Below are 20,150 nucleotides of genomic sequence, written 5' to 3'. Positions count from 1 at the left end.
GCGAGGCACTTTTTATTCATTGTAAAAATACCGGCGGAAAAACTAGCGAAACTTTTAATATAAAATAATTAATGTAAAGTATCTTCAATCAACTTTTTGAACTAAATTTAACCCAATGAAATTTTATTGCTGACTCAGGGATTTGTCTAACGGTTGTCTTAAAAGCATTATAACCGAAAGAGATGTGATAGAGCCGTGTCAATATTACAAGAACAGCTCAGATTTATCAAATTTGCGAAAATAAAAATTACATACAACACGATATTATCAGGCACTTTACCACACATTTTTATGTCCGTGGTAATTTGAGAATTAACGCTTTCATTTTGTTGACCCAATTTATCTCACATTATTATGTCCACAGATTGCCGTAGTATATTACAGTAGACCCTATCGACGCAACAACGAGTTACACTGTACACAATTAAATTAATATAGAAGGACTTTTTAAATTCCTCTAGTTGTCGCGGATTAAACATTTCACGCCACATAAGAGTCATTGTACGCTGAATATGGCAGCTGTTTTAACGAAAACACAATCTCGGCGAACGTTTTAGAAGCCGTTGCATGGGAATTTCCGATTTTGAACAATCGGTGATTTTAATAACAATATTAGTGTTGTGAAAATCGCAGTCGATGTTACGAAAATTTCATAAGAAATTATTCTGCGCTTTTAATAGAGCGTCTCGCATAGATTCAAGATCAGACATGGGATAAATTGTGTCCAAATATGTTCTTAATAGAAAGTCCTTCCGCTCAAGAGGCACGCGATTTTATAATTTCATATCAAAGTGGAATATATGAAGTTTATCACACACATTAAACCTAAAACTACTCGAACTTAGAAAAGGGTGTACTCCCCTGTTGAAGATACCCCTATTCATCAAAATTACCTATACCGATAAAGGGTTAAATTTTTCAATTTTCAAATATTAATAGAAAGTCCTTCCGCTCAATGGGAACGCTACTTTATATTTTCATATCAAAGTGGAATATATAAAGTTTATTACACACATTGAACCTAAAACTACTCAAACTTAGAAACGGGAGTACTCCCCTGTTGAAGATGCCCTCTTTTCAACAAAATTACGTAAAGCAAAAAAGGGTTAAATTAGTGCAATTTTCAAATGTTAATAGAAAGTCCTTCCGCTCAATGGGAACGCTACTTTATATTTTCATATCAAAGTGTAATATATAAAGTTTATCACACACATTGAACCGAAAACTACTCTAACTTAGAAACGGGAGTACTCCCCTGTTGAAGATACCCTTTTTCAACAAAATTACGTAAAGCGGAAAAGGGTAAATATTTGCAATTTTCAAATATTAATAGAAATATCTTCCGCTCAAGAGGCACGCAATTTTATAATTTCATATCAAAGTGGAATATATAAAATTTATCACACACATTGAACCTAGAACTACTCGAACTTAGAAAAGGGAGTACTCCCCTGTTGAAGATACCCCTTTTCATCAAAATTACGTAAAGCAAAAAAGGGTCAAATTTTGCAATTTTTAAATATTAATAGAAATATCTTCCGCTTAAGAGGCACTCGATTTTATAATTTCATATCAGAGTAGAATATATGAAGTTTATCACACACATTGAACTTAAAATTACTTGAACTTAGAAAAAGGAGTACTCCCCTGTTGAAGATACCCCTTTTCATCAAAATTACGTAAAGCGAAAAAGGGTCAAATTTTGCAATTTTTAAATATTAATAGAAATATCTTCCGCTTAAGAGGCACGCGATTTTATAATTTCATATCAGAGTAGAATATATGAAGTTTATCACACACATTGAACTTAAAATTACTTGAACTTAGAAAAAGGAGTACTCCCCTGTTGAAGATACCCCTTTTTATCAAAATTACGTAAAGCGAAAACGGGTTAAATTTTGCAATTTTCAAATATTAATAAAAATATCTTCCGCTCAAGAGGCACGCGATTTTATAATTTCATATCAAAGTGGAATATATAAAGTTTATCACACACATTGAACTTGAAACTACTCGAACTTAGAAAAAGGAGTACTCCCCTGTTGAAGATACCCCTTTTCATCAAAATTACGTAAAGCAAAAAAGGGTAAAATTTTGAAATTTTCAAATATTAATAGAAACATCTTCCTCTCAAGAGGCACGCGATTTTATAATTTCCTATCAAAGTGGCATAAATGAAGTTTATCACACACATTGACACGAAAACTACTCGAACTTAGAAACGGGAGTACTCTTCTGTTGAAGATACCCCTTTTCAACAAAATTACGTAAAGCGGAAAAGGGTAAAATTTTGCAATTTTCAAATATTAATAGAAATATCTTCCGCTCAAGAGGCACGCGATTTTATAATTTCATATCAAAGTGGAATATATAAAATTTATCACACACATTGAACCTAAAACTACTCGAACTTAGAAAAAGGAGTACTCCCCTGTTGAAGATACCCCTTTTCATCAAAATTACGTAAAGCGAAAAAGGGTCACATTTTGCAATTTTTAAATATTAATAGAAATATTTTCCGCTCAAGAAGCACGCGATTTTATAATTTCATATCAAAGTAGAATATATGAAGTTTATCACACATATTGAACCTAAAACTACTCAAACTTAAAAATGGGAGTACTTGCTTGTTGAAGATACCCCTATTCATCAAAATTACGTGAAACGTAAAAATGGTAAATTTTGCAATTTTCAAATATTAATAGAAATATGTTCCGCTCAAGAGGCACGCGATTTTATATTTTCATATCAAAGTGGAATATATAAAGTTTATCACACACATTGAATTTAAAACTACTCAAACTTAGGAAAGAGAGTACTTTCCTGTTGAAGATACCCCTTTTCATCAAAATTACGTAAAGCAAAAGAGGGTTGAATTTTGCAATTTTCAAATATTAATAGAAATATCTTCCGCTCAAGAGGCACGCGATTTTATAATTTCATATCAAAGTAGAATATATGAACTTTATCACACACATTGAACCTAAAACTACTCGAACTTAGAAAAAGGAGTATTCCCTTGCTGAAGATACCCCCTTTTCATCAAAATTACGTAAAGCGAAAAAGGGTTAAATTTTGCAATTTTCAAATATTATTAAAAATATCTTCCCGTCAAGAAGCACGCGATTTTATAATTTCCTATTAAAGTGGAATAAATGAAGTTTATCATACACATTGAATCTAAAACTACTCGAACTTAGAAAAGGGAGTATTCCCCTGTTGAAGATACCCCTTTTCATCAAAATTACGTAAAGCGGAAACGGGTAAAATTTTGCAATTTTTAAATATTAATAGAAATATCTTTCGCTCAAGAGGCACGCGATTTTATAATTTCATATCAAAGTGGAATATATAAAATTTATTACACACATTGAACCTAAAACTACTCGCACTTAATAAAGGGAGTACTCCCCGGTTGAAGATACCCCTTTTTATCAAAATGACCTATACCGATAAAGGGTTAAATTTTGCAATTTTCAAATATTAATAGAGGGTCTTCCGCTCATGAGACACGCAATTTTATAATTTCATATCAAAGTGGAATATATAAAGTTTATCACACACATCAAACCTAAAACTACTCAAACTTAGAAAAGGGAGTACTTCCCTGTTGTAGATACCCCTATTCATCAAAATTACCAATACCGATAAAGGGTTAAATTTTGCAATTTTCAAATAATAATAGAAAGTCCTTCCGCTCAAGAGGCACGCGATTTTATAATTTCCTATTAAAGTGGAATAAATGAAGTTTATCACACACATTGAACCTAAAACTACTCGAACTTAGATAAAGGAGTACTCCCCTGTTGAAGATACCCCTATTCATCAAAATTACCAATACCGATAAAGGGTTAAATTTTGCAATTTTCAAATAATAATAGAAAGTCCTTCCGCTCAAGAGGCACGCGATTTTATAATTTCATATCAAAGTAGAATATATAAAGTTTATCACACACTTTAAACCTAAAACTACTCAAACTTAGAAAAAGGAGTACTCCCCTTAAGAGAAAGACATGGCGAGTTAGCCCTCTCTCTCTCTCGAAATGGCGATGTCGATGGTCAATTATAAAGAATAAAGACATGGCGAGTTAGCCCTCTCTCTCTCTCTCTCGAACTCGCGATGTCGATGGTCAATTATAAAGAATAAAGACATGGCGAGTTAGCCCTCTCTCTCTCTCGAACTCGCGATGTCGATCGTCAATTATAAAGAATAAAGACATGGCGAGTTAGCCCTCTCTCTCTCGAACTCGCGATGTCGATCGTCAATTAGAAAGAATAAAGACATGGCGAGTTAGCCCTCTCTCTCTCGAAGTGGCGATGTCGATCGTCAATTATAAAGAATAAAGACATGGCGAGTTAGCTCTCTCTCTCCCTCTCTGCTCGCAATCAACGGCTGTTAGAATAAAATGAGACTGCCGGTAGCAAAATAGAACTTTTGATATATTTAGCGTTGTTGTTGATTCAGTGCTCATACAATCAATGGAGGGTATTCACCTCTTTAGCGCCTCCACTGGATAGTGAGCAGGACGTCAGACGACGACTTCGCGATTGTTACTCTTGCGCGTTTTTTTTTTATCTGTCTGTGTAATGGCTGAGCGTAGCTTTAGCGACGATTTGAAATATCTTCCTGATTTTAGTTTTGATGACGTTACAGAATATGCTGAAAAGCATGCAGGGAATGGAAATAGCGCCAAGAGAGGATACAAATACTTCTGGGAGTCTTTCATCCACGATTACAAAGGTATGGTAAGTTAGGTAGAACAAGTAAGATTTTTGAGCGAGCGGGACCACTGTTATAATTTTAAGCATTAAGAACCTCAGTAAATAATGACTTGTGGTGTATATTTATTCATGGGCTATTCAGGATTTACCTATTTATTTTTATAGGGGATCTATAAAGCAGGGGCAGCTTATAAATTACACAGCTTTCCTGGAATCTCCGTCTGCTGTTGGCATTTTTGTACAATGAAGGAGTTTGAAATAAATTAACTATCTAATCTCATTACACCTAGGTTTCGATTTAACCATGAAAGCAAATTAAGCTGTAACTTATCACTAATATGCATTATTATTTTCACAGTTTTCCCAGATGGTCAGAATTTTTTAATAAAGGCAAGATGTTATCGATCACAAAGAAAAAACGAGCCACCCCATTCATTATTTGTAACTTTGCGGCGGTCAATGTACTGAGTGCTACTTGCTCCTGCACAGTGGGAGAAGCAATTTGCTGTCATTCTTTAGCATTGTTGTACTGCACTGCGCATTTCAGCAATCTCCAACTAAAGAAAGTCCCCCCAGCTATTACTGGCACTATGCAATTACAATCATGGCATCATCCAAGAAGCGAAGGATTCAAGCAGCTGCCTATCCAAAAAATTATTATTCAAAATCCATGTTCGAAATCCATCAGGACAATTCGCAGCACTCAAACAAACAAACGTGGAAGAATCCCGCAATGGCAGAGCTTTTTAAATTTTAGTCAATATAATATTCAGTTAAATACAATTTTGCCGTCAAATCCATCTTCTGTTGTAAGTATTTCAACAAATTTTGGACAAGCACCATTTGGGAGTCCTCTAGCATATCAGCAGATATGTGTTGAGAAAAGTTTTGAATTCCCTCCTCTCCCTCTGTCTAGTTTGTCTCCACAGACTAACACGGTGTTAACAGAAATGCAACACAAAGTGATGCAAAATCCGACTTTGGGCAGAGAAGATTGTAAACACATTGAATTTATGACTCGAAATCAGTATAACTCTCCAATTTGGCACCAACAACGAAAATTTAGAATTACAGCATCCAAATTTGGCCGAATTTATAAACGTGTTTCAAATTTTGACTCCCTTGCTTCAAATCTTACTTCTTCCAAATTTTTTCAAACTGCAGCGATGTAAAGAGGTATCCAAATGGAACCAGAAGCAGTAAAATTATACGAGGAAATAAAAAAATGCCAGTGTTCCCCATGTGGATTGGTAATATCTTCAACCTGTCCCTGGTTGTGTTGTTCACCAGATCGCAAAGTTTACGACCCATCTTGCGATGGCAACCCATGCTATGGCTTATTAGAAGTCAAATGCCCAATGTCTGACACTTTGACAAGGTTTCTTGTCTTTTCAAAAATGATAAAGGGGAATGGACATTGAAAATGAATCATGATTATTATTTTCAAATAATGGGGTGTTTAGGAATCACAGGACTCAAGTGGTGTGATATCATTATTCTTTTACCTTCGGGTGCATGTTTTATTGATCGCATATATTTTGATGATGCATATTTTCTGGACCTACAAATGCGTCTGGAATGCTTTTTTTTATGATCATTTCATAAATAGAGTTGCATCAGACATGTCATCTTGAGGACAAAAATTCTTCATTTTGTGAAATGTCTAAAGCGTAATTATATATCAGGAGAAAAAACTTAAGACGCCTAGGCATTTATGTATTTTATTGCTTTAAAATGTAGTAACCAGTTGCTTTGGGCTTTCAACTATTTTTCAATAAATTAGTATTTTGTGTATTCGCCATAGTGCAATTTGTTGAAAACAGGCAGTACAAAAGGCTTTTCTGAATAACCTAATAATGTTGTAATACCCACACCATCTGCTGTATATTCAAACAAAGCTAAGATCTTTGAAGAGACATAAAATATGTCCTGAACGTATTTGATAAACTAAACTGCTCGAACTCAAAATAATTATTCAACAATAAACAAAGTAAAACTAAATACCTACTTCTAGGATAGGATTTACATATTTATCCCGGGGGAGAGGAAAGCCGATAAGACGGCTTATCCATATGGCGAACCACGGCCTCTCGTCCGGTTACCATTCCAAGTCGGGTATGGGATTAGATTTACTGTATTGTTTGTTTTCGGAAGCATGGACTTGGTGGTGAAGGAAGCCGTAACCGACCAGCGGTTACGTGAACCACCAAACGACGGCGAGGAGTCCAGCAATCCTCTCGCACATAACCATCCCTGTATGGGACTCGAACCTGCGAACTCGCGCAGAGTAGTTAGAGGTGCGGTGGCGAGCGTATTCCTAACGCTTAGCCCGTTGAGCCACACCGCCGCGTTGAGCCACAAAGGACCGCTGAAGTTGGTTAATAAGCAAGCAACAGTCCATAGTTGATTAACTGTTCCTAGCATACTCAGTGCCTTCGAATAACTGATATTCTTTCACCCTTCTGATTGCTCGTTCTACGTGGACTCTAAGTGAAGCAATCTTGCTGGACCGCAATGCCTCATCATATGTGAACCGCCCTTTCACCTTTAACTTCCAAGTGACTCCTGATGGCGAATCCTTTGTCGCACATTACGGAATCCCCTCTTTCAAGCAAACTCAAAATTCCAGATCTCCGGGTTATTTCACTGTCTGATATACTACTACAAAATAATACACTGACAAAAGTTATTGGACCATGGGGAGCAATACCCAATAAACATTTTAATGTTGTATGGTTTTTATAAAATGAGAAAAACTCACTTTGGAGCATGAGTGAAGATGGTGACTGGCAAAAAAATTTACAACAGTCAAGGACTATGCGTGTAGATCCATAACCTTGGTTTTTGAAACACTGTGGCATATTTTCATAAACCTGCTCACGAGTAGGCCAAATTGGGATAGACGCCAAGGTAAAATAAAGAAAACTAGCCCATGTGATAACTATCCGAGAGACAGTGGATTGTGATATGCAAAAAACATCACTAAGATGGATCTTATCAAAGCCCTGTCTCAGACGACACAAAAATAAAAACAGTTCATCAGCCAGTGGAAGCGATCGCTTCATACAGGGGTGGTCTAAAAAATCGCTACTTCCATTACTAACTTCTTCGCTTACAGCAGACCATAGTGTTAAAAGCACAGTCCAACAATATGTTGAAAAAGTCAATCAATAAACAATAAGAACTAAAGTCAGTATAATATTTAATCATGGAGCTTGACGCCTTGAAACGTTCCATACCGAATTTAGATATTGACAGCTTTGAAACTTGAGTTTTTAAATTCTCAATTTCTTTCAAAGCTTGCTCAAGTTTTTCTTCAGCTGTTTTCACTACAATGCAGTAGTTGTGAACCACTTGAGTAGGATTAGTGTGATTAAAACTCAGACTGCTGGTTCGACTGCTTGGTACAGTGGCATCAGTGGTTCTGAACAAATATAATGAAATTCATTAGCAAAGAAATCACATATTCATCCTGGGAAAAGGAAGGATGATAAGACGGCTCAATTATATGACGAACCAGATATCGTGAAAAGTCATATTGTACCCAAATTACTGCTTCAAGTATTGAATCCTCTGCATTGCATGTATATGTGTAAATCAAAAACAAAATTGTATTTTTGCGCGTTTCAGTGTTGCTGAAAGTTTGTGTACTCACAAAAAGATTTGAGTCATTTTTTCCAAATGAGTTGAATCTGGACCAGGGTGGTCCAAACCCAGGCCCGCCGCTCCATTATCTGTGGCCCGCATCACATTCGGAGAGAATCAAAAAATCGCATTTCGTAATAAAATTAATCAGAAAGATATTTTTACATATCGTTACATCTCTAATGGCACTGAATTGACTAGTGTTATGGCTAGCTGTGAGGCAACTAGCGAAGTTAAATGATGTGCTTGGTAGTCTAAATTAGTATTTGGCTTTCTATCTTTTTGGTCGAGAATATATGCTAACAATATAGGCATCATAGAAAACTAAGAATCGAATGCGGATTCTATTAGCCAGAGCAGGCTATGTCTTATAACTGTGTGTTTGCACAATAAAAAGTGTTTGTTTTGTGTTGCACTGTTTACCTATTCTTGGCACTATTGTGGCCCGCGAACAAGGAAAAAATTATTTTGTGGCCCGCGGAGCCGACAATGTTGGACTACCCAGATATTCTAGACTTTGGGTCAAAATATTTTTTCAAATTGGTTAATTTTAAATTTTGGTTTGATACTAGTATGGTGGTATAGTCTAACTTAAAAAATGATATATTCTGTTTTACCTCAGTCTATTTGGCAGTGGTCTCTCTGCAATTAACTTTGTCCAACTAAATTTTGATGGAACTGAGTTGTGGTGCAAACGGCGTCGACCAGAAGGCGTCTCATAAATGTCTTCGGGTCTGAAATGGTTGCCGCGAACTCGCGTGCTTGGTGTAATCTGTTTTAATAAGTCAATATAAACTAGCTGATACGAACTGAATAAATAACACCAACTAAAGTGAAGCTAGGCTTCAAGGAATCAATTTATGCCCACCTAATAATAATATAGGTTATTAAGTTTAGCTTAATTCCCATAATCAGTACACCAGGAAGATACCGGTATTGACAAAATAAACACTTAGTCTATTAGTCTACAGAATCAGAAGAGCCCCAACTAAGATTTGAAAAGAGCAGAAGTTAAATTAATTTAATAAGTGATTCAAGAGTCTTGCTGCACACTAAGACTCACTGCAAGACTCTTGAATCACTTAGGACTGTGGGATAGTTATCTTTACTCTTGCTACAGCAACCTTGCATTGTATGCATACCGGCACAAAAGCATGGAAGAAGGATAAGTAGTTAGTCTCGTAGAAACCAAATCATTAGTTAAATTACTGTTGCTAAAACTGTAAAAGAAAGTCGTGGACTGTGCTCACCTTAAATACACTCACATATAGCCTACAACCGCATAGATATAGCCTAATAACTAAAGTAGAAGCGAGAAGAGAAAATCAGGGTCAAAACTAAATTAAAACCAGAAGAAAAAAATATTTGCCACAAAATACTGACTTACTTGAAAATGTTTACCAGGATCGCGACGAATACTGTGAATCCACGCTCTCTTCATTTTTGGGGAAAGAGTGGAACGATAAGTCTGATGAGTAACGGCTATCGTCATTACACAACGGTACGCAGCAATGCAATTTGAAACCACCAGACGCACGAGCCGCCATTGCAATCGAAAAGCCCAAACCAGTCCAACGTCGCGGGGAAGCAGAAGACAGTACTTTCCCGCGCATGCCCACATAAAAACAAAATGGCGACGCTCAGCGGCGTTAATGAATACCCTCCATTAATATGATGATATATTTAGCATGCTTAGATGAAAATGATAAGTTGAGACATCTTTTGCGCGTCGAGTACCGTACGGTACCGGTATGCCTTCCGACATATAAGCCCGTTTTCTTGTCACTTTGTTACCATTTGCACAGTAGGTATTGTAATCAAACACATTTAATTTAATATATTTATCCTTACTATTGAAGTTGTTAGTATAAACAGCCACATTTCCATCTCCCATTACAAGAAGAGCCTCCGCACAGTTGCAGGCTAACCCGTTAACCGCCGTCGCATGGCGAGTGGTCCATGGCGAGTTAGCCCTTATGGCGGGTTAGCCTCCACCCAATCCTATCCTATCCTATGGTTAAGTGTGAGAATATTGCTGCAGTTCTTACTGCCATAGGGTTGTTCACGTACCCGTTGCCGTTGCCGTTGCCGTTGGTCACTTACGGATTCCTTCACCATCAAGTCCATGCTTCCGAAGACGAATACAATAACTGCTGAACTGGCTAACTAATCCCATACCGGTACCCGACATGGACTAGTAACCGGACGATACCGGTAGGCCGTGGTTCGTCATATGATTGAGCCGTCTTTATCGACTTCACTCTACCTGCTGACCTGCTGCCCTGGGATAAATATGTTTGTATGTACAATGACATTAAACAACATGATAGGCAACTCTGACGTCACTCCATAAGACTACATGCGAAAGATTGTATTTCATGATACGCTCCAATGCACATATTTCTCGTCGCCTTTCGCGACGGTTTTCCGCTTGCTTTTGCTACTCGGCGTCTTCTTTACGTGTAGTACCTGCCTTTTTGCGCCTGTAACGAAAGAAAATAATCTCTATATCTGAGAAGTTTTGCTCATTTGGAAAGCTGGAATGGCAGACAAGCTGTAAAGAGTAATTCTGAACATCATAGACGTTTTTTTTATCAGAGAATATTACAAACGCGATAGCGTAAAGATTTGTGTGAAACATTTTGCAGATAATGACAAAGTTCAAAGTTAGTAATTTTAATGTTTGCGCTTAAACATTGAAATTTCATTTAAAGAGGGTGTCACACAAAACAGCAAAACTGTTTTTACTTCTCTTAAAGGTGCTGTGATACAATTCCATAACACAAAGTTTGCACCTATCGAACTTGTTTTAGTAGGTGAATTTATTAGACATATTACATATTCAGTTAATCGTAGGTAACATTACTGGTACATAATGCCTCGTAGATAGGTTTGTGTCTAAATTTAGGAATTTAGCTCATAGCCCGCTAATTAATATTATCTTCTATGCAGGAGATTGCAGGGCTGATTCAACTTGCAGCCTTACCAATCACCTGACGATGCTCATTTAGTTTGTCTCGAGCAAGTCTTCTTGAAAGACTTGTGTGAATGGAAACTACCTATATGTTTTGCCTTCCTCCGATTTTAGAAGACAAATTCAATCTGAGGAATTTTGCATATAATTCTCATTGATTGTTGGCTGTTTATAATTCCTATTAAATGTGAATTCTGATTTTATCAAAGAGTTAAACATTTTTTACGTAATTTACGGGCACTTTTTTCTTGTCAATACTCCAAGCTGAGGTAATAAGCAAGACAATACATTCATGTCATCTGCAAGCAAAATATACACACTAATTAAAAGTTTGACACATTGAGATAATACATCATGACAGAAAATACAAAGATACAGTATGTATGGCCATCACATGGTAATTAAAATTTAAAAAAAATTAATAGAGGCTGTGGAGTATGAAAAGTTCAAGACAAAGAAAAGAACAAAAGTTCATAGCTCATGAACTCTCAATTCTGCCTCCATTGCTTTGTGAAGGCCAATATATTCCGAGTGGCTGAATTGGTTTACCTTTATGATAGCAACGGTTTTGTATTTAATATAGCGAGATTTTTTTTCAATTTAATTGAAGTGATATTATTTCCCAAAGCAATGCTTGAATCGTCTAGAATAGATCAGTGGTGTCAAACTCATGGGTTTCGAGAGCCGCATTGCATGTTGGAAATTGTAAAAAGGGCCGCAAACAGTTTTTGATAATGTATACTCGAGAGATATTTTTCAGATAGTTTTAGTTTGTGACATATATTGTGATGCAACTAATCAGTTGGATTAAGTTTTATTATTTTCTTTAATTTCAAATGCAATTACATATTAATATTTGCATTCCACTATTATTGCAAGTTACTGTATTTATTACAAAAAATCATAAAATTTCATGTACAACCATCAAAATCATTTTTGAACAAGCCTTGGTTAAGGAAAGAATAATATATACACTAAAAATGACTTAATCTAAATATATGAACCTAAAATTAACAAAAATACTACAGTATAAACTCAATGTTTTTTTAATTACATTTGTCCTGCCGTTTGGCATCTTCTTTGTGTCACCAGCATACTAAGGCCAGGCTGAAATGATTTTATAGTACCAACTCTAACTAACGAGGTCACATGATCATGGGTTAATCTGTATCTTTGCAAAAGTTTAATTAATTCCAGTAATGCAAAAAAGTTACTTTTATCATTTCATGTATAGATCAGTAAAAAAACAAATGACAGATTTTTTTGACAAGACATTTCACGCTACGTTGCATGGCATAGGATTGCTTGAATTATTATTGATATTGATTTTTAGTAACTAAGTCGTTGCATATTTATATTAATATACAAACACATGGAAATTTTCTGTTCGGAGTTGGTCTTCGAATTTGTCATATTGACTGCTGAGCTTATTGTGTTTTTCATTGTACTGATGGAAATATGACAAATTAAACAATGTGCTTCAGAATTTTGTGAAATGCAGAAATATTGCAACTCCCATTTTCTTCGAAAATGCCACCTTCTTCGTGTACTTTAATTTAATCACTCAAGTGTTTTATTCAGTATTCTTTTGCTAGCTTGATGTGTATTCTTAATTGAGTCAAAATGTGAACAAAAAAAAATTACCTTTCTAAAACTACTTTCAGTAAATTGTTTTCTGTGTGAATATTCAATTTCACTTTAAAAGGTTTGAAAAATCTTTTACATTTAAATAAAAAAAATTCCAAAATACTATTACAATTATTGTTAAGCGTTCGAGGGCCGCACTGGAAGTTCTCTGGGGCCGCGAGTTTGACATCCCTGGTCTAGATTGAAGTTGTCCAAAATATATAACATTATTTTATCATGAATCATGATTATACCCTTTTCTGAATTTTTTCTATAGTACTACCAAAATTTGATGAACCAAATATAACACAGGTGTAGTCAGTGAACCGTAATCCTCATTTTTCAAAGCTGTTTTAAGTATGTCTGGCATATTTTGTGCCTTTTTACAAAGAAGACCGCTGATGTAATCTTACGCTTTGGAATTTTTAGTTATTTCCCTCAAGCCCTGCAGGATGTAGGGGCCATACACAACTTTACCGGAGGGTCAAATGTCTTTGCATTCCTCCATAGGTTGTTCTTCTATTGCAAACATTTATGGAGTATTCTAATCATATTTCTTGGAATCAAACTGTCACTGATATGTCGCCAGACTTCTGATATCTCCCCTTCAGCTACAGTTGTCCTGTGAATAAATAATAGGAAATTGAGGTTAGACGAATAGTTGAAAGTTTTGTTTTATGTCGGCCTAATTTCTTGATTGATATACTCACTATTATTGCTATTGCCTCTTGTGCTGCAGGAGTCTCACAATGCTTAGACAGGTCTGTCCACAACTTTCACATCTGTAGGAGAGGAGATGTATTAATTTTCGTTAAGAATAAATAAAGCAGTCTATATGATTCAGAATGGAAAAGCTAATAAATCCAATATCTTATGTTTTTTGTAAAAAATGTTTTACTGAATTTGGTATATAAACTAACTAATAAAGGGGTTTAGTCAGAAAATTATAAGCATTCGTGGCTCCAAATACTTGAGAGATCAGACTATACAATATAGACCGGTTTGAGGAAATTTTAGGTGAACTTGTTAACCCGTTGATTCAATACGCAAACGAAAGTGAATGAGCAATAGTATGTTACAGCAATAAGTATATATCCTCACTGATTAAAAAAATCTAAATGGAGGTGCATGAACTATTTGAAACCATAAGGGGTAAGTAAATATGCAATTTCGGCAAATGGGCAACTACGTACCGTACTGAATTAATAACTTCGTAGTATTTGACAAAAGCTGGCTTCCTCGCATGTACTTAACAGTGCGATGCCCGGGTGTGATATACAACAATAGTATTTACCTTACTTTTTTCCGATTTATTTTTACCTTCAATTTTCCACATATCATTAAAAACCACAACAATTGTCGAAGCAACCTCGAACACCATTCGTGCTATGCCTTGAAAGCAACACACATCCGCTCGTTTTCGTCTCGTCAAGTATGTGCATTGGAGCGTGCTATCGAATACGATCTTCGGCCAAAAATGCCGGAGTTGCGCATCATGTTGTTTTATGTCATTGGTATGTAAAATCCTTTCCTGCAAAAGCAGAACGGTGAGGATATTTTTTATGCACAGAAAGGCAGCGTCATATTCCAGTACCGTATTCTTACATGATTTAGTCCAAATTCTGAGCATAATAATTACGGTACGGTAGTATATGAGAGAGAGAGTTTATTGTTTCTCAAACCCAGAAACCAGAAAACACCTAAATCAAATATATATAGTCTATATGATGGCAAAATGAGAAAAATTAGGTTTTTGGTAGATCAGTGGTCGGCAAACTTTCTTATGTGATGGACCGCGACCGGTAGTCTATACCTTGATGAAAATTTTGGCGGACCACCTTCATACAAATGGACTAAGCTTATGTAATAAAGTACACGCGTTTGAAAATTTACGTTGACAATATACTCAAAAAAGGTGATGCAATGCGAGATTTCCATTTGTTTGTTGGCCATTAACAGTTTCCAATTTGGAGACATGGTTGACAGTGATACACTTAGCGTGTTTCTTATATCCAGCCTACCTCGATATTTTGTTTTTGTAGTTGTCAATATTGTAAACCCGGCCTCAAAAAAAAATAGATGTTGTGAAAGTAACAATGCCTGTACAGCTTCTGTATCTATATCTAGGTATTGCTTGATGTTCGTTTAGCAATAAGTAATGCGTTGTGTTTGTCTGGTTTGCTGTTGGGTGATGTTTGTTAGTCGTAGGGTTAGTGGTTAGATTATGAGTGGAAGTGGTGACTCCTCTTCGGCCCATGGGCCGGATCCACGGCCCATCAAATTGGGCCTCGGCCCATCAGGCTATGGGCCGCGGCCCATCAAGTTGTGTAAAGAAACTATTCACTTGGCTAACACAGACAGTCTCCAAACTCATAATAGAACTATAATGTAAAAAATCTGAACAAAATTTTGCCCTAACCCTAACCTGGTACACATGCTACAGGAGTTTATTTTTTGGTTCAAATATTGACAATTTTGTAAAAATTGAAAATTTTGGTAAGATAATTGAATTTTTCCTGACGCGGCCGCGGCCCATAGCTTGATGGGCCACGGCCCATGTGGCCCAATTAGATGGGCCGTGGCCCCGGCCCATGGGTCGTAGAGGAGTCACCACCCCTGTAGTAGATTATAGAGGTGTTATTAAGCCCTAGTCCGTTTTTGTGTCACCTCACTGCGGACCGGTAGTAACGTTTCGGCGGACCGGCAATGGGTCGCGGCCCGGTGGTTGCCGACCACTGCGGTAGATGACTGGGTGGTAACGATACAACCATTTGCAGTCATCTGAGTCAGTTACCACCCAAAACAAGCACATGAACAAATAAATAACACAGGTTCTGTAATGTTACACTCTTGGTATACATATATATTGAAAAAAACTCTATACACGAATTGCAAAAAAAAGCTATGTCTGATTAGAGATGAGATGGATTTCTAATCGAGATTAGGAAATTATTTAAATAAATTTTGAATAGGGGAGAATGAAAGTTAAGAATTCCATACCAAATACAGAAATATATCATTATTTAGTATATTAATCCAATCTGTTCTAAACCTTCTTATGTGTTTACACAAGATAAAATAAAAGAGATAAGATGACAGGGAAATCAAAAGTTCCATAAGTGACAATAATATGTTGTGTGAAGAAATCCACAGATTGACATATGAATTATAGGCATAAATAACAGTAATGCGATTTTATATTTCCAATTCATTGGCTTGAAAAAGAAAGGCAGAGTGCGTATGGAGCTTATGCCTGTATGCTAAATTAATATGCAGTGGCACAAGGGTGAGTTTCAAAATTTTAGGGAACTGGTTGCTTTTCGGGGCTGGTATAGTTTAGTACCACAAGTACTGGGAGTGGGAGTTGCTCAACAATTTTTGCATTATGTCATTCCTGACCCCCATCCGATTTGACTATGTCATCCAAAAATACGATCACAGTGACGTGATAAGGCCCGCCAAAGTATACACTAACAGATTGACCGTCGTCCAAAACGAGCAGACAATAACCCGAAATCTAGCACAGTAGCAAGCTACGTTGTATACAAAATTGAGAAATCACTCTCTATGTATTGTGATGTCGCAGTGACGTTGAATGGTTATGCCTAACAGATTGACCGTCGTCCAAAACGAGCAGACATTAACCCGAAATCTAGCACAGTAGCAAGCTACGTTGTATACAAAATTGAGAAATCACTCTCTATGTATTGTGATGTCGCAGTGACGTTGAATGGTTATGCCAGTAATGCAACGTCCACTAAAAGTACTTGTGGTACTAAACTATACTGCTATACCTGACCCCTCTTTTCTACCTTCTTACCTCACCTATCGAACTTGCTATTATAGATTTCCTTTATCTCATAATTAGAAATAATTTATCCCTGTATCCTGAACCATACCAGAATGGACGGGGACAACGCAACTGAACAGAAATCCAACGATCAAAATGATGAGAGTGATGCATCGTTCATTGAAGATACTAGCGATATAATCCCGGAGTACACCATAACAGACAGCTTAGGTGTTATGGTGAAAGAGACACCGACTGACGAATTAAGAAATATGGTTTTGGGAAATGTTAGATCACGATCAATTAAAGATGATATGGAGTCTACCATGGTAGAAGTTGACAGTGATGAGTCCAGATCAGAGGACATGCAAGATGAAGAACAAGATGAGAGAGAAGAAGAGTTTTCTTCTCATGGAGAGGATTCTGACGAGTCTGATGAAGCTGGTGAAGAAACAGCAGAAGAACTATTCAGAAAACTTTCTGCAGAAAATAGAATCGCTCATCGAATTATTGATGATAACGATTTGCCACCAACTGTGTCACTCTTACATGGTGATAAAGGGCAGAAAGTTTATTTGATCGGCACGGCACATTTTAGTAAAGAAAGTTGTGAGGATGTGCGGAAAGTAATATCTCAAGCTCAACCTGATGTCGTTATGATTGAGTTATGCCGTGGCCGCACTGATCTTCTTATAAATGACGAGGAAACACTGTCTAAACTTGCCGGTGATGCATCATTTGATAAAGTATTGACTCAAGTCAAACGAAAAGGTCTTGTGTCAGGTTTAATGACATTTCTACTTCTACATATGTCAGCCCATATCACGAAACAACTTGGTATGGCTCCGGGTGGCGAATTTCGAGCAGCATATCAAGAGTCTAGAAAAGTGCCTGGATGTAAATTACTGTTCGGAGATCGTGCTGTTGAAGTCACACTACAAAGAGCTTTTGGAACATTTTCATTATGGCAGAAACTTAAATTTGCTTTTTGTGTTTTGAAAGATCTTGGACCAATCAAAAAAGAGGATATAGAAAAACTAAAAGAGAAGGATATGCTTGAACAGGCATTGGGTGAAATGATGGGAGAATTTCCAGAAATGACAAACGTATTTCTTGCAGAGAGAGATGTTTATCTTGCCCATTCGCTTCAATTAGCAGCTGGAAATGAAATCTGCACAGAAACTGGATCAAAACCAACGGTTGTAGTTGGAGTCGTAGGACTCGGTCATGTAGGTGGAATCAAAGAAAATTTTCCCAGAGAAATTACTTTAGAGGAAATGAACAAATTAATGGAAGTTCCTCAAGAATCAAGGATGAAGAAAGCGATAAAAATGTGCCTGAAATTATCATTTGTTTTTGGTTTGGGTTATGGATTGTATAGGTTTACATCTTGGACAGGTGTATTCCAATATCTGTACAGTACAGCAGTTGACAAAATAAATATAACAAACACGTCGAAAAGCACAGAACTTTAAAATTACTTTAACCTTTATTGGCTGAAGAACTGTCTATCAGTAATATTATCGAAGAAACATGTAATGTATTTATTTTTAAATTGAAGTTTAAAGGAAGCAATGTGTCTATAATCTATCACTGAAGCCAACAAATTTGGATGGACTGTTCACCATGATAAAGCTGAGCATTTTCCGCAAGCCCATGCATCTGAGACAAATGTCTGTTTAGATGTCTCATACCCTTATGAACTGTTAACCGGATCAGAGGCTGTGGTTTGTCATATGATTGTGCCAGTACATCAGTTTCTCTCTCTTTACTTGCCGATTACGTGAAATAGTTTTTAAACATATCTACACTTTCCTCTGTTTAGTCCCACTAACAAACAGTTTATTTTGAATTTTTTAACAATTTGAACTTTGCTATTTTGTTTTTTCCTGCTTATATTGCTCCATGTTATCTATCGCATGCTTCAACATTTATATTAATCAAAAATCAACGTATACTCTCTTCAAGCGTGACATTAAATTCTGCCTGAATATTTTTGCTTTGTGCATATTTTTTTATATTTACTGATGAATTCGTAAAACACTGAAACCAGTCTATTTTCATCATCTGTATCAGTATATTGCTACTCATTCAGTTTGAACTAACTGATGAACATTGGTTGTAAAAGTTTGGTAATCATATTTTTGTTTCAAGATTCGTTCTTACAGTAAATATCACCCACCTATGTTAGATAGCTCTTTCAAATCCTGTTTCATCTAACTTTTCTTCATTAAGGGTTGAGTGAACCTAAATAAACTACAATAATTACGAAATTTATGATGGGTCAATGTGCCTTCCAAAATGAATTTTAATTTCCTAGCTATGCACCTGCTCTGTATATAATGTTTGTTCTTAATCACCCACTTATAAGGCATGTCATTGTTTGAAACTGTGTGATTGTTTTAGTTAATTAAATAAGCATTTCAAGCTATATATAACCATGGCTTGGTATTTCAGAATAGGGGTGGGGGTCAACAACTTGTATGTAATATTGAACAGAGCGTAATGAATCTGTGGATGTTGCAACAATGCAGCTAAAATTGTTTGCATTTTTTTCGAGTCAAGAATTTTTTTTTGGCTCCAGTAGACTTGCAGTTATTTTTATTTCGTTATGATGATTTATTATATATTCAGAAAATGTTTTTGTTTTGAAAGACTTCTGTAACATGCTAGAACATGTTCTGTCTCACTGCTAACTGTATCTGCCAGTTTTTTGTTTATCTGAAATAGGTCATTGTATGAGACATACTGTTGTTACCCAGAGTCTGTATTTCTGGTCAATTTTATGTGTAAATTAACCATCTGAAAAAGACTTCTGTTTCTGTTCTATTTGTGCCATATTGATCGTTTTTCAGTTTAAGCTCTGGAATTGAGCAGTGGGTGCTTCATTATTTAATGTGTTGTTATCTTATGCTGTCATTTGGACTGTTTTATGAAAAATAAACGTGAATCTGCCATGATTACAGGAAAAGTAGTTATTGGCTATTTATTAACTGGGGGTCAGTAACTGCATTTCAAAATGCTTTCGCATAGCTGGACTTTCAGTAATGAAGCAAGCAGTTGGTGTTCATGGAAAATATCAAAGATTGGGAGTCCTATTGGCTGTAAATCTGGGCTCCGTTACTTCGTTTCAAAATGCTTCTAATTGACAGAGCAAACCTTGGAAACACATTTTTCATTGGTTCGCTAGGCATTAGCAGTGATATTTCAGTCGAAGAAGATATTTAATAATCTGAATTTTGTCTTTATAACTGTACATTTATGACAAGTGAAAGAGAGATGGTGACCTACAGGAAATGAGTCAGCAGTAAAGCCTTCTGACAGAAGTCCATGTTGGAGTGGCCAAAAGAGCGTGCTTATAGATTCAAAATGCATAATCATTACATATTTACA

The 20,150-nt window shown here is 36.2% G+C and overlaps 2 protein-coding genes and 2 long non-coding RNA genes across 7 annotated transcripts; 2 read left to right on the top strand and 2 right to left on the bottom strand.

Moving 5' to 3' along the window:
• The first annotated feature begins 4,488 nt into the window (after nucleotides 1-4,488).
• On the top strand, nucleotides 4,489-6,510 carry LOC144421007 (uncharacterized). Of its 2 annotated transcripts, none has more exons than XR_013474869.1 (2): nucleotides 4,489-4,746; nucleotides 5,081-6,510. It is a non-coding gene; the product is annotated as an uncharacterized LOC144421007 (long non-coding RNA). The 2 variants fall into 2 exon arrangements; XR_013474868.1 differs by having other exon boundaries at nucleotides 4,526-4,741.
• Nucleotides 6,511-7,172: 662 nt separating this feature from the next.
• On the bottom strand, nucleotides 7,173-10,029 carry LOC120329925 (uncharacterized). Its single transcript, XM_078111019.1, has 3 exons — nucleotides 9,755-10,029; nucleotides 8,985-9,139; nucleotides 7,173-8,146 (listed from the first exon to the last, which is right to left on the bottom strand). Exons 1-3 carry the CDS (start codon nucleotides 9,986-9,988, stop codon nucleotides 7,822-7,824), a joined length of 714 nt encoding a protein of 237 aa, XP_077967145.1. The 5' UTR covers nucleotides 9,989-10,029; the 3' UTR covers nucleotides 7,173-7,821.
• Nucleotides 10,030-10,668: 639 nt separating this feature from the next.
• Nucleotides 10,669-14,475, bottom strand: LOC144420999 (uncharacterized). 3 transcript variants are annotated; one of them, XR_013474858.1, is made up of 5 exons: nucleotides 14,262-14,475; nucleotides 13,678-13,749; nucleotides 13,445-13,589; nucleotides 11,568-11,640; nucleotides 10,669-10,850 (listed from the first exon to the last, which is right to left on the bottom strand). It is a non-coding gene; the product is annotated as an uncharacterized LOC144420999 (long non-coding RNA). The 3 variants fall into 3 exon arrangements; XR_013474856.1 differs by lacking the exon at nucleotides 11,568-11,640; XR_013474857.1 differs by lacking the exon at nucleotides 11,568-11,640 and having other exon boundaries at nucleotides 14,288-14,475.
• A 2,321-nt stretch (nucleotides 14,476-16,796) lies between these two features.
• On the top strand, nucleotides 16,797-19,728 carry LOC120342380 (traB domain-containing protein-like). The gene has a single exon (XM_039411189.2). The coding sequence runs from the start codon at nucleotides 16,871-16,873 to the stop codon at nucleotides 18,230-18,232; it is 1,362 nt and encodes a 453-aa protein (XP_039267123.2). The 5' UTR covers nucleotides 16,797-16,870; the 3' UTR covers nucleotides 18,233-19,728.
• Nucleotides 19,729-20,150: the final 422 nt, after the last annotated feature.

The sequence above is a fragment of the Styela clava genome, chromosome 3 (assembly GCF_964204865.1).
Source record: "Styela clava chromosome 3, kaStyClav1.hap1.2, whole genome shotgun sequence".
Lineage (NCBI taxonomy): Eukaryota > Metazoa > Chordata > Ascidiacea > Stolidobranchia > Styelidae > Styela > Styela clava.
Note: the sequence above shows the minus strand (reverse complement) of the source record. Positions and strands in the feature narration are given on the sequence as shown.

Bases quoted from the DNA above. Each gene is read 5' to 3' on its own strand.
- LOC120329925 (XM_078111019.1), bottom strand. From the start codon at position 9,988: ATGTGGGCATGCGCGGGAAAGTACTGTCTTCTGCTTCCCCGCGACGTT. The intron at 9,140-9,754 runs GTAAGTCAGTAT...TTATTAAAACAG, and splicing joins ATCCTGGTAAACATTTTCAA to ATTACACCAAGCACGCGAGT. The intron at 8,147-8,984 runs GTAAAACAGAAT...ATATTTGTTCAG, and splicing joins CCACTGCCAAATAGACTGAG to AACCACTGATGCCACTGTAC.
- LOC120342380 (XM_039411189.2), top strand. From the start codon at position 16,871: ATGGACGGGGACAACGCAACTGAACAGAAATCCAACGATCAAAATGAT.